The sequence below is a fragment of the Chrysochloris asiatica genome, unplaced genomic scaffold (assembly GCF_000296735.1).
Source record: "Chrysochloris asiatica unplaced genomic scaffold, ChrAsi1.0 scaffold00142, whole genome shotgun sequence".
NCBI lineage: Eukaryota > Metazoa > Chordata > Mammalia > Afrosoricida > Chrysochloridae > Chrysochloris > Chrysochloris asiatica.
The window spans coordinates 2,211,029-2,223,595 of NW_006408660.1; the positions used below are offsets into that span (position 1 = coordinate 2,211,029).

The following is a 12,567-nucleotide window of genomic DNA, read 5'->3' on the forward strand; positions in this document are numbered from 1 at the left end:
TGGGCTAAGATGAGGAGGTGCCTTGAGCCGAGAGTTAGCTGTGTCCAGCTGTTTCCCTGCCCACATTTCTGCCTGAGGGCATGGGTGTCTATGGGAGGAGCTGGGGGGGTAAGGGAGTGAACTTCCTGAACTTGTTGCCTCTTCCTGGTACCTGAGTGGACATCCGTGGGTCTCCAGTTAAAGATACTCCTTGCTCCAGCTTAAAGAGATGTTTGGGAGGCAGGCTGGAGAGGTGAGCACAAACATGAAAAACATGACGCCCAACAGTACTACCTCTCCTCTGAGGGGCTCCAGGCAAGTCTCTCCTTCCCCACAAACCAGTTTCCTCATCTGAAACCGAGGGCTGTTTTCACAGTCCCTTTGACAAGGCAGCTTGGAAGTATCCTATGAGAGAGTGCATGCCAAGGACTTCCCACCAGGAGGCCTGGCCCTGTTCAGCAGGAGGTGATGTCGCAGCGTTTGGTAGACCAAGACAGGAGGCATTGTAGGGCCTTGATCAGGGAGGTGCTGAATGCAGAGTTTCAGGTCGAGGAGTCTGAGACTGTGGATCCAGAAGAGACACTTAGGAGGCTATTGAGTTTTTCAGGGTTGTGGGCCAGACCTGAGGGCTAGCCATGAGCAGGAAGCCCAAGCAGCAGCATGCAGAGCAAGTTCCCAGACTGCTTCGGAGCTGTCTATGCTCTGGAGACCTGGGGGCAGCAGGGATACTGGCAGCAGCACAGGAAGTTGGGTGGAGCCCAGAGAAGATGAAGAGGGCAGTGCCTTCCATTTCAATTCACTGCTTTCTCTCCATTTAATTGATTTGCCTTGTTGAGTGCCAAGACCTTGCTGGACCTCCATGTGGAAGGCCCACTAGGGAGCAGAGTGGGCTCTCTCTGGCCGTCCCTCCAGTGGGATTGACATGCCTCCTCTCTTTGGCTCTCTCCTAGCCTTAACAAGTCAATGCCCTTGATCACCAAACAGCTGCAGTTCCTGTGGGGAGTGCCTCTCATCCGCATCTTCTTCAGTGACATCCTAAGCAAGAAGCTACTGGAGAACCCAGAGACAGCACCTGCGCAGCCAGCTTCCCCACCGAACGTGCTTCCAGTGAAGAGTGAGTACGGGACACAGCAGTTCCCCAGGAATCTGTGTGGCCAGATGTAGCCCCTGACTGTCTCCATGTGCATGCCCCACTTGATATAGATCAGCAACATCTTCCACAAACACATTGAGAGTGCTTAAATCAAGTCTGTGCATAGCAAAACAATTATAGAAAACCAATAGGGAATAGAAAACAAATACCAACCCAAGAAAACCTGACCTATTGCTGTGGAGCCCATTCCAGCCCCATAAAATTTCTTGAATGTAATACTTTTGGAAGTATTACACCAGGCCTTTCTTCTACAGAGCTGCTGGGTAAGTTCACACTGCCAACCTCAAAGTTAGCATCTGATCACAAATCGCGTATGCCACCCAGAGACCTTAAACAAGGGCCTGGGAACTATGAACAGGTGAAGGAGATCAAGATTGTACATGGAGAGCATCCACAGATATATGTGTTCTATGAGGGCCACTGGGGCTGTCTCTGAAGTTCACGTTTGGCTCTAAACTTTCTTGTAGCCGAAATGTAAAGGGGATTATAGACTCTCTTAATTCTCATTAACAGGAAGAAGAAAAAAGACCCTTTCTCCTTGGAAGTAGAATTTTTCTGCATTCTTATTCCTAAAAGAACTTTGTCATATAGGGCACCTACTAAGGGTTATACCGAATCACAGAATCACCACCTCATAAACATCCCTGTTGCGGGTTCATTAATGGGTTCTATGGAAAACTTCTCATTGCCCATTCTGACGAAAACTAAGAAAATGCCCCTAACACCTAATTCAGTAGCATTCCCTGCCTATTTTGATGCCAATTGGTGTTTGCCAAGTGCTATCTTTCAGCTCTCAGTGCAACTGGGCTCAGTGGAGGTAGCCTCAGCAGGCCATAAGTGGAAGAGGAGCAGAATACAATTCATAACCAGGTAGAAGTGCTCCTAGTTATCTTTACCAGTATTTAAAGTCATACGGTCCTGCTTCCTTCAAAAAGCAGGGAAATTCAGAGTCAACCAGATTCCCTCACCTTTGCTTCTTACTCCTTAATGTTGTTGCCACTGAGTCTGTTCTGACCCCTGGTGACCTCAGGATGCAGAGGAGAACTGTTTCATAGAGCGTTCAATATTACGACCTTTCGGAAGCACATCTCCAGGCCTGTTTTCCAAGGTATCTGTAGGTATGTGAGCCATCAACCTTATTGGTTGTTATTCCAATGCTTAGTAGAGTCTTCCAGATTTTTACCTCTGCGCATTCTAAAGTTAAGTGGTAACGGTAAAAGAATCCCAGGTAAGAATTGACTCTGCTGGGCTTGCCTGAGAACTTTTCAGAGATTCTGAAAATGTCTATTGAGTTTTGTCATTTATGTCCACGAGACAACTGGAATCATAGCAGCAGCCCCACAGTCTGGCTCTGAGCATGCTCTTCCTCTGACAGATGTCTGACCTGCCTCGGCTCACACTTGTTCCTTCTCCATGCTAGATCTCCTAAAGCGTGCGTTTCAGAAGTCGGCCTCAGTCCGGAATATCCTCAAGCCTGTCGGAGGTAAACGTGTTGACTCTGCAGAAGTACAGAAAGTCTGCAACATCTGTGTCCTCTACCAGACCTCGCTGACAACGCTAACTCAGATCCGGCTACAGATACTCACAGGTCTGCAGTCCCAAACTCAGCCAACACTTGTTCTTAGCAAAAGTGGATTTTCTCTTAGCTTCCTTGAGTCAGAAAACTGATTCTGAAGGAGGACCCTTTGACGCTATTCCTTTTAGAGATGGGCTCGCCTCAGTTAAATAGTTCCAGTTTCAATCACAGCACTTCCAGTGTGTTCCTTCAGGTTCACTCTTGTTTTTGGTGTAAAATATTAGTGTAAACAACCGTTTTTTTTCTGAATACAAAGAGCTTGCATGTTTGTGGTGGAAAGCTAGAAAGAAGGAAAGTTATTACCACTCTGAATCCCACAACCCTCAGTCTAGGTGTAGATAAATCCACTGTGTTGATAAAAGCTGGCCTTTCCATAACTGACCATCATGAACATTTTATCCTGTATTGTATTCACTGCATACATAATGTCTTATCACATGTAAACGCCCAACATTTTCCTTTTTTGCTGCACCTGAAAGGAAGCCCCCTGCTGTGTGCAAAGGCTGAGTGCAAAGGCTCCTAGTAAACTGCTGAAGCTGTACTGTATGAAGGATTAGGGACAGCTCTACTGCATTTTTGCATTTTTGACTCATGAATTGCTACTGCTTCCCTCTTTCACATGTATATATTCATCAACTGTTTATAAACCCAAAAACCAAACAAGTTGTCATCAAGTCGATTCTGCCTCATATGATTCAAAGTAACTGCCCCATAGGGTTTTTTCTTTTTTTAAATGTCGATGCTTTGTTTTTACATAAAGGTTTACACAGTGAATTTGGTTTCCATATAACAATTTTTATACAAGTTGTTTCTTGACATTGGTTGCAATTTTCACATTGTGTCAACATTCTCATTATTTCCACTCCGTTTGTTCTGTTTCTGTTGATCTAGCTTCCCTGCCCCTTCTTGCCTTCTCATCTTTGTTTTTGAATGGGCATTGGTTTCATGTACATCATTATTTAAGGGACCCATTACTCTCGAGTGCTACTGTTTGTTTTAGAATCCAATCTCTTAGTTTTCAGCTTGAGGACTAAGGTGCACCTGACCCAAGCCATGGTATTTTCAATAACCTCATATGCATGCAAAAGCTGCATAGTGAATAAGGAAGATTGTAGAAGAATTGATGCTTTTGAGTTATGGTGTTGGAGGAGAATATTGAAAGTGCCATGGGCTACCAAAAGAACCAATAGATCCGTTTTTGGAAGAAGTGCAGCCAGAGTGCTCCTTGAAGGCCAAGATGGCCAAACTTTGCTCTCATACTTCAGACATATTGTCAGAAGGGACCGGTCACTGGAGAAGGATATCATGTTTGGTAGGGTGAAGAGTCAGAGAAAAAGAGGAAGACCCCCAGTGAGATGAATTGGCAAAGTGACAACATCAATGGGCTCAAGTGTGGCAACAATTGTGAGGTTGGCCCAGGATCAGGCAGTGTTTCATTCTGTTGTGCATAGGGTTGCTATGAGTCGGTACTGACTCGATGGCACTTAACAACAACAACATTAGTTGCCTGAAAGTTGACCTCCTGTAGTAATTTTAGTCCTAGGTTAAAAGGGTCTCTTGGGGCAATAGTTTGAAAGATTCTTCTAGTAGTTATCAGTCTGGTCATTTTTATGAATTTGTGTTTGGTTCTGCCTTTTTCTCCCACTCTATCTGGGACTATTTGTTGGGTCCCTGATCAGAATGGTCAGTCATGATAGCCAGGTACCATCTAGTTCATCTGGCCTCAGGTTAGAAAGAGGCCGTGGTGCATGTGGGCTATTTGCCCTGTGGGCTTGTTTCTCCCTTGAAGCCTTGGTCGCCTTCATTCACTTCTGCTCCAGCCAAGTAGAGACCAATAGTTGTATCTTTGATGGCTACTTATAAGCCTGTAAAACCCTAGGCACTACTCACCAAACTAGGGTGGTGATGCTGGTGTTGGTTAAGTGCCATCGAGTCAGTTCTGTTTCATAGCGACCCTGTATAGGGTTTCCAAGGAGCAGCTGGTGAGTTTGAACCACTGGTCTTAAAGTTCAAAGTGACTATGCGGTTCATGCTTATCCTACAGCACCATGCCAGCACTCCAAACTAAGGTATAGAACATAAACTTTATGAACTATATTATATATGATGGTCCTAAGCTCTTCAGTCTTCTCACCAATTCCACGAATTGTCTGGTGACATCTAGGAAGAATCTGTGACTGTGCCTCCTCCTCTTGTAGATATAAGTTTTCTCACTTAGGAAGTGGAGTAACATTGGGCTTTCCAGGGTGTAAGGAAACAATGCATGCACAGTACTTAGAATGCGATCTGTCACGTAGTCAGCAGCTACTTGATGTTTGGTATTCTTATCGTTGGTACTCCTGTGATGGTAATGATTTTATTAATAACTGCATGCTCACTAATAGGTTTAAGTGATTGGCTTCTGCAACGTGCGGAAGACACATTGGAGCAGCTGGAGCCCCACCTGAAGCCTGGATTTCTCTGTCCTTTTCCAGGGCTCACTTACCTTGATGACCTACTGCCCAAACTGTGGGCATTTATCTGTGAGCTGGGACCCCACGGAGGGTTAAAGCTCTTCCTGGAATGCCTGAACAACGACACCGAGGAATCCAAGCAGCTCTTGGCCATGCTGATTCTGTTTTGTGACTGTTCCAGGCACCTTATCACGTATGTTCATTGCTGGAGGGCTGACTTCCTCACCTGGTGTTCCAAGAGACCAAATTACAGTGTCAGTAAGGACACACTAGCTAACATGACTGCTGCATTCATTTGGCCTCGTGTGTGTGGTGGGATCATTATAAGAATCAGATGGGAAAACATCCCAAGTAAGTGGCTTCTAGTGAGTGTTCAGCAGGTGCTAGCTAGTTCCTGGCCTTTCAGGAAGCTGGGACAGTACCACTGAGTGTAGAGTGTGGGATTGGCCAGAAATGCATTCCCTCTGACTCATAGGACTCTGTATAGGGTTTCCAAGCTATAAATCTTTACTGGAGCAAGAAGCCTCATCTTTCTCCTGCAGAGAAGCTGGTGAGTTTGAACTGCTGACCTTGCGGTTAGCAGCCCTATACATATGCGTATCTCACAGTGTTACTAGGGCTTCTGAGTTTGGTTCAAAGTAGTAAGTGTAATAAATAGTTGATTGGAAAGTTCTGGAGTCAAACAGCCAGGTTGCAAAACCTAGCTTCTTGTTGTTGTTAAGTGTCGTTGAGTCGATTCTGACCTATAGCGACCCTGTACAGGGTTTCCGAGGCTGTAAGTCTTTACAGGAGCAGAAAGCCTCATCTTTCTCCTGTGGAGCGGCTGGTAGTTTCGAACTGCTGACCTTAAGGTTTGCAGCCCGATTCATAACCACTACGCTACCAGAGCTCCTGTGCTGTTGTTGTTAAGTGCCTTCGAGTCGGAGCCGACCCATAGCGACCAGAGCTCCTTAGCTACTTACTAATTATGACACCCTGGCCAAGTGGGTGGGGAGTTCAGCCTCTCTGAGCCCCAGTTACTTCATGTATAGAGGGGATACAGTTGCGCCCACCTCCAAGGGATGTGGCCCTAGGAGAAGAAGAGGTGCTGCTTGCAGAGCGCTGGCTCAGCACAGTCCCCGGAAGCTGAAGGGCTCACTGTTAGCCTTAGTTCTCATACTGCCCCAGGGCAGGCCGTTTACCATGTCTGCCTGCAGCTGCTCATTAGTGGAAGGGTGCTAATTTGGATTAAATGAGAGGAAGAAATGTCAAGTACTTAGTACACTCCCTGGCCCAGAGCAGGACAGCAATAAATGGTACATGGTTCCCTGTCTACCTTATATTCTTGTCATTCCACTTTTCCCCCAAAAGGTTGGCAAAGAATTGTAAGATCGTGGACCTCAGGCGCTACATTCAGACGTAGAACACACTGGCAGGAAGGGACCAGGGATCCGTAGGTGCAGAGGCATGGGAGAGTGGGTCTTACTTTCTGGTGCAGGATGTCCTGTGGGTGAGTCTTGTTCTAAACTAGATAAGGCTGTTTTCTGAAGCCTTCAGATAGAGAGCTGTGTCTTAAGCGGCTCATTGGTTCATACATGGAGCCACATTCATTCAACTATACCTCCTCAGCCCATACCCACGAAGTATCAGTAATGTCTGCCTAAGATGGCAGAATAAGCTTCCACAGCTTCCCTCAGTCAACAGACTCCTAATCAAGAGTTGCCCAAGGTCCCATGATGCTCAGGCATAAATAAGACACAAGTTGAGACCTGAATTAGGAAAATGTCACAGGCAGACCCTTACAAATAGGGAGTAGAGCTTATGTGTTTTTGTTTTGTTTTGTTTCTTTTGTGCTTAGTTATGTATTTTACTATGTATTTTATGTATTTACTTCATTATGTATTTTCCAAGTTTTTACTATAGAAATTTTCAAAATAAAGTAGAGAGAGAGGTAGTAAACCCTCATGTACCCATCACCCAGCTTCCACAATTATCTCCTTAGGACCAGTTAGTTGTGTTTCTTCTTTAACCCCCAGCTGCGCCAGTCACCCAGGTTATTTTGAATCATTCCCTAAACATGTCTTTTTATCTATAAACTTTCATTAGTAGCTTTTAACTATAATCAGAATAGAGCTTACTACTAAACCTTGCTTATTTTGTCTAATAAATGGTACCATTCTCTTTTTATCTTCTTGTTGGGAAATTCTAAATAATTTTCTGCCTGATGTAGGATTCTTGATGACATTGAGGTGTATGAAGAACAAATTTCATTCAAACTCGAAGAACTGGTCACCATCTCCTCTTTCCTGAATTCCTTTGTGTTTAAGATGATCTGGGATGGAATTGTAGGTAAGGTGAAGGGGTGAGAGTTTTCAGGTAGTTAATGATTCATTCCTGGAAGCTGTAAGGCACCTAGAACATCAACCAATTCTTAACTTGATTGTTTATCACACGTCATTGAAAATGTCTACTGAAAATGTCTGTTCGTGCTTATTCACATAGTTGGGTGTTTCCTCTCTTCACACTCTGTGACTTCACAAGATAAAATAGAAGTCTCACTCGCCTCACCAAGGATTACTAATAATGATCAGTTAGGCCCTGCATCTCAGTCCTTGTGATGCCTGGAGTTGGTTCACACTTGAAATCAGAATTGTGCTGTCAGTTGTTCAGTAAAACATTCCTTGATTCACAGGGGTCCTGGGCATCCCCAGTATGGCATGCTGGGGGAAGGCAGCTTGAATAGGTATGTCAAGTGAGCCTCAAGTCTGACAGACTTGAATGCCTTTTCATTTCTTTGACCTCACTAAGATCCGGAGAGAGGGAGATTAAGGACTTGGTGATGGCCGAGGAGATGAGATGCTGCCCTCCCCTCTTTATGCCTGATCACCTCTGCCCCCAGTGTCACTCACTCATTTGTATGTCCTGCAGAAAACGCCAAGGGTGAGACCTTGGAGCTGTTCCAGTCCGTCCACGGGTGGCTGATGGTGCTTTATGAGCGGGACTGCCGTCGGCGCTTTGCCCCCGAGGACCACTGGCTGCGCAAGTGAGCAGCAAGGCTGGGCAGGGGGCTCACTGGGAGCCAGAGTGCCTGGGGCTCCGCACTCATGTTCCCTCCTTCATCCTGTCCTTTCTCAGACATAAAGAGAGCTGCCGTTTCTTTGAAGCGCTATCAGCTCGGGTCACTTAGCAGCCACTGCTGTTAGGAGAGGCTTATGTTGAATTTGATTAGAGTTAATTCATAGTGACAAAGCCAGATCACATTTAGCAAATGTTTCTTGTCCTAACTGGGACAGAAAGTTCTTCCACTCCTACTGAGCAGCAGAGTCTGATAGTTCAATGTCAGTGGACCAGCAAAACAACCAGAGTGAAAACTGCGGCTCATTGTTTAGGAGGACATCAAATGCTAGCCTCCTGCCTGATGTCAGAATCTGTGTCGTTGGTATTCAGCTCTTATGTAACTCTCGAAGTGGTGGCAGCAGGGCAGAGATGGGCAAATGTTTTCTGTCAAGGCCCAGATCAGGAATGTGGCAGGCTTTGTAGGTCATCCGTCTCTGTTGCAGTTAGTTAGCTGTGTGAAAGCAGCCGTGGGCGATACGGGCACCAGTGAGTGTGGCAGTGGTCCAATATCATGCTGTCTGCACCAACAGGCAGCAAGCCGACTGGAGCTGGCCCACAGACTGTAGTTGCCAGCCCTGCCCTAGAGAGTGCTGCTCTGGCTTTAATGATCTCATCCCTGTATCTCTCTTCTTAAGGGACCTCAAACCCAGTGTGCTCTTCCAAGAACTGGACAAGGATAGAAAGCGGGCACAGCTGATTCTGCAGTACATCCCTCATGTAATTCCTCACAAAAACGTGAGTTTCAGATAAATGGTGTCTTAAAAGGTTCCTTGACTCCTGCATTCATTCAGATGTTTAATCATTAATTCACAGGTGCTCATCAAGTACCTACTAAGTGCCACTTGTGTCTGTCCTAGATAGGGACTAAGAGTCCACACCTGTCATCAATAAACATACTACCAATGAAGACTTACCCAGGATTCCGTGCTGCTCAGGCATGAGTAAGGCAGAGATTTAGGCCTCAGTTAAGAAGGTTGTGGTTGCTAAATGCTGTCAAGTCAGTTCCGATTCCTAGTGACCCTGTATAGGGTTTTTGAGGAGCAACTGGTGGGTCTGAACCACCTATCTTGTGGTTCAAACTGACCTTGTGGGCCAGTGCTTATTCTGCAGCACCACACCAGGAGTGCGAATTAAGGTGTCACAATCCAGTCCCTACAAATAAGAAAACTAAAGAGCTTATTTTTGCTTGTTTCTGACATACTACCATGTTCTTACTAGGAAACAAAACAGACCCATTACTATTGAATTAATTTGATTTGATTCTTACTCAAGGTGATCCTGTGTGTTAGAGAGAAGAACTGTGCTCCATAGGGTTTACGTGGCAGTCACCCACTCCAGGCCTCCTCTGATACTGCTAGGGGTGTTCCAATCGCCACCCTTTAAGTTAGTCGTTGAGTGCAGACTGTTTGTGCCACCCAGAAGTCCTATCTTTATTATCACTATTGGAAATGAATAAATGAACATTCATTCAGCAAACTGATTGCATATGCAGATGACACAACCTGGCTTGCTGCAAGCAAAGAGGACTTGAAATATTAGTGATGAAGATCAAAGCCTTCGGTATATAGGTTGCACCTGAATGTAAAGAAAATTAAAACCCTCACAACTAGACCAATAAATAACATCATGGTAAATGGGGATAACAGTGAAATTATCAAAGACTTCATTGTGCTTCAGTCCACAATCAGTGTTCATGGAAGAGGGCAGGCAAGAAATCAAATGACATATTGCAATTGACAGATCTGCTACAAAAGACCTCTTTAAAGTGATAAAGTGCAAAGATGTCACTTTGAGGACTAAGGTGTACCATGCTTTTTTCAGTTGCCTCCCTTGCATGTGAAAGTTGAATAGTGAATTAGGAAGACTGCAGAAGAATCAATTTATCTCAATTAAAGCTCTGGTAGCATAGAGGTTATGAATCGGGCTGCGAGCTGCAAGGGCAGCAGTTCGAAACTACCAGCAGTTCCACAGGATAAAGATGAGGCGGTCTGCTCCCGTAAAGATTTACAGCCTCGGAAACCATGTGTAGGGTCGCTATGAGTCGGAACCGACTCCACGGCACATAACAACAACAGTAACAATGGTGTTGGCAAAGAACATTGTAAGTCCCATGGACTGCCAGAAGAACAAACAAATCTGCCTTGGAAGGGGCACAGCCAGAATGTTCCTTAGAAGTCAGGATGGCGAGATTTCATCTCCAATACTTTGGACATGTTATCAGAAGGGTCCAGTCCCTGAAGAAGGATATCATGCTTGGAAAAGTAGAGGGTCAGTAAAAAAAGAGGAAGACACCACCACCACCACCACCCCCAACAGAGTGGATTGACACAGTGGCAGCAGCAATTGTGGGAATGAATGGCACAGGACTGAGCAGTGTTCCGTTGTTGTGCATAGAGTCACTATGAGTCAAAATGTACATGACTGTGCCTAGCAACAACATACTAAGTGCTGGGGCCCAGACAAAGAAACGACAGTGTGAGCTGGCAGCTCTGGGGAAGGAATAGATGTGATGTTGTTGGAACATAGGCACACCTAAGCCAGCTGAGAATGAGGGGAGATTCCGGGAAAGGCTCCACCCATAAAAGTGGAGAGTGTTGAAAGGCTCCAGGTGAGAGAAGTGGATGCTGTTGGGGAAACAAAAGTATAGTCTGGCTGAAGAGAATGTAAGGGAGGAAGTTAAGCAAGGAAGGTTGAGAGGAACTAGCGCAAACAGGGCCTTATAAACCAAAAGCATGGATTTTATCAGAAGCTTTGGAAGGGTTTTACACTTGGGAGGCATCTGGTCAGAACTACTTTAGAAAGACGCTTCTGGCTGTAATGTGGCGGATGAGCTGGAGGCAAGGGGCTGTCACAATAGTCTGGCCCAGACTAGCACAGGACCATGGGAACTCCAGAATCAAACTCCACTGCTGTGAAGTCAGTTCTGACACAGAGCAACCTGGAATGACAGAGTAGAACTACCCAGGAGGTTTCCAAGGCTATAAATCATTACAGAAGCAGATTACCTTTTTCCTCTGAAGTAGCTGTTGGGTTTGAACTACAACGTTTCAGTTCATAACCAAGCACTTAACCACTGCACCACCAGGGCTCCTTGGGAGTAGAGGATAAAGCAAGAGATTCTTAAAGGGCAGCACTGGTTACAAGGAGAGGGAAAGAAGGGATTTAAGTGATGCCCAGGATTCTGGCTTGGGCAACTGGGTGGTTGGAGGAAACCATTCCATGAAGTGGGAGCAAGAGGCAGGAGCGTGTTAGGGAAGTGATGGTGAATTCAGCTTTGAGCAGGTAAGATCTGAGCTGTCTGTCTGTTCGTGGAGCTGAGTGGGCATACAGGAGAGAGGCCTGAGCCAGAGATAGAAGCTACATGAAATTAGCGCTCAGTTCTCATACGTTATATAACTGCAGCCATGGACGTGCGAGAGGTAGTCAGGGAGTTGGACTGAGAAAACAAGAACTAAGGTCAGCAGTTCAAACCCATCAGCTGCTCCTTGGAAACCCTATAAAGGGTCACTATGAGTTGGAACCCACTTGATGGCACTGAACAGCAGCAACATGATATTAGATGTCATCATAGGGAATTACAACATCTTAATTGCCAAACCACTGAGAATCATGGCCTGGTCAAATTGACACAAAACCTCAACTATCACGAACGTCCTTTATGTATCCAACTCTTCTATCAAAAAGAACATATCCAGAGCAGTTATGAGGTCCAGCTCTGTCTGTGATAGGATAGTATCCGGCACCTACAGAAAAGACCAGTTAATACCAATATTATTCAGATTTACGCACCAACCATTAAAGCCAGTAAGGATGAAGTAGAAGAATTCTACCAACTTCTTCAACCTGAAATTAATCAAACATGCAATCAAGATGTATTGATCATTACTGGTGACTGGAATGCAAAGGTTGAGAGCAAAGAGGAAGGATCAGTAGTTGGAAAATATGGCCTTGGTGATACAAATGATGCTGGAGAACGCATGAAAGAATTCTGCAAAATCAATGACTTGTTCATTTCAAATACCTTCTTTAGACAGCATAAGAGATGACTAAACATATGGACCTCACCAGATGGAATACTACATAGAAATCAAATTGACTACACATCTGCTGAAAGAGATGATGGAAAATCTCCATATCAGTCAAAACCAGGCCAGGGGCAGACTGTGGAACAGACCATCAATTACTCATATGCAAGTTGAAAATGAAGCTGAAGAAAATTAAAACAAGTCCACGAGAGTCAAAATATGACTTTGACTATATCTCACCTGAATTTAGGGATCATCTGAAGAACAGATTTGATACGTTAAACA

The 12,567-nt window shown here is 45.1% G+C and overlaps 1 protein-coding gene across 1 annotated transcript in view; it reads left to right on the forward strand.

The window, feature by feature from the left end:
• UBE3B (ubiquitin protein ligase E3B) overlaps positions 1–12,567 on the forward strand; it is a 52,175-nt gene that overhangs the window by 21,707 nt on the left and 17,901 nt on the right. Inside the window, exons 12-17 of the mRNA XM_006870438.1 lie at positions 930–1,093; positions 2,553–2,720; positions 5,183–5,354; positions 7,371–7,489; positions 8,069–8,183; positions 8,893–8,992. Coding sequence (XP_006870500.1) covers positions 930–1,093; positions 2,553–2,720; positions 5,183–5,354; positions 7,371–7,489; positions 8,069–8,183; positions 8,893–8,992 — 838 coding nt within the window. The remainder of the gene's footprint in view (positions 1–929; positions 1,094–2,552; positions 2,721–5,182; positions 5,355–7,370; positions 7,490–8,068; positions 8,184–8,892; positions 8,993–12,567) is intronic.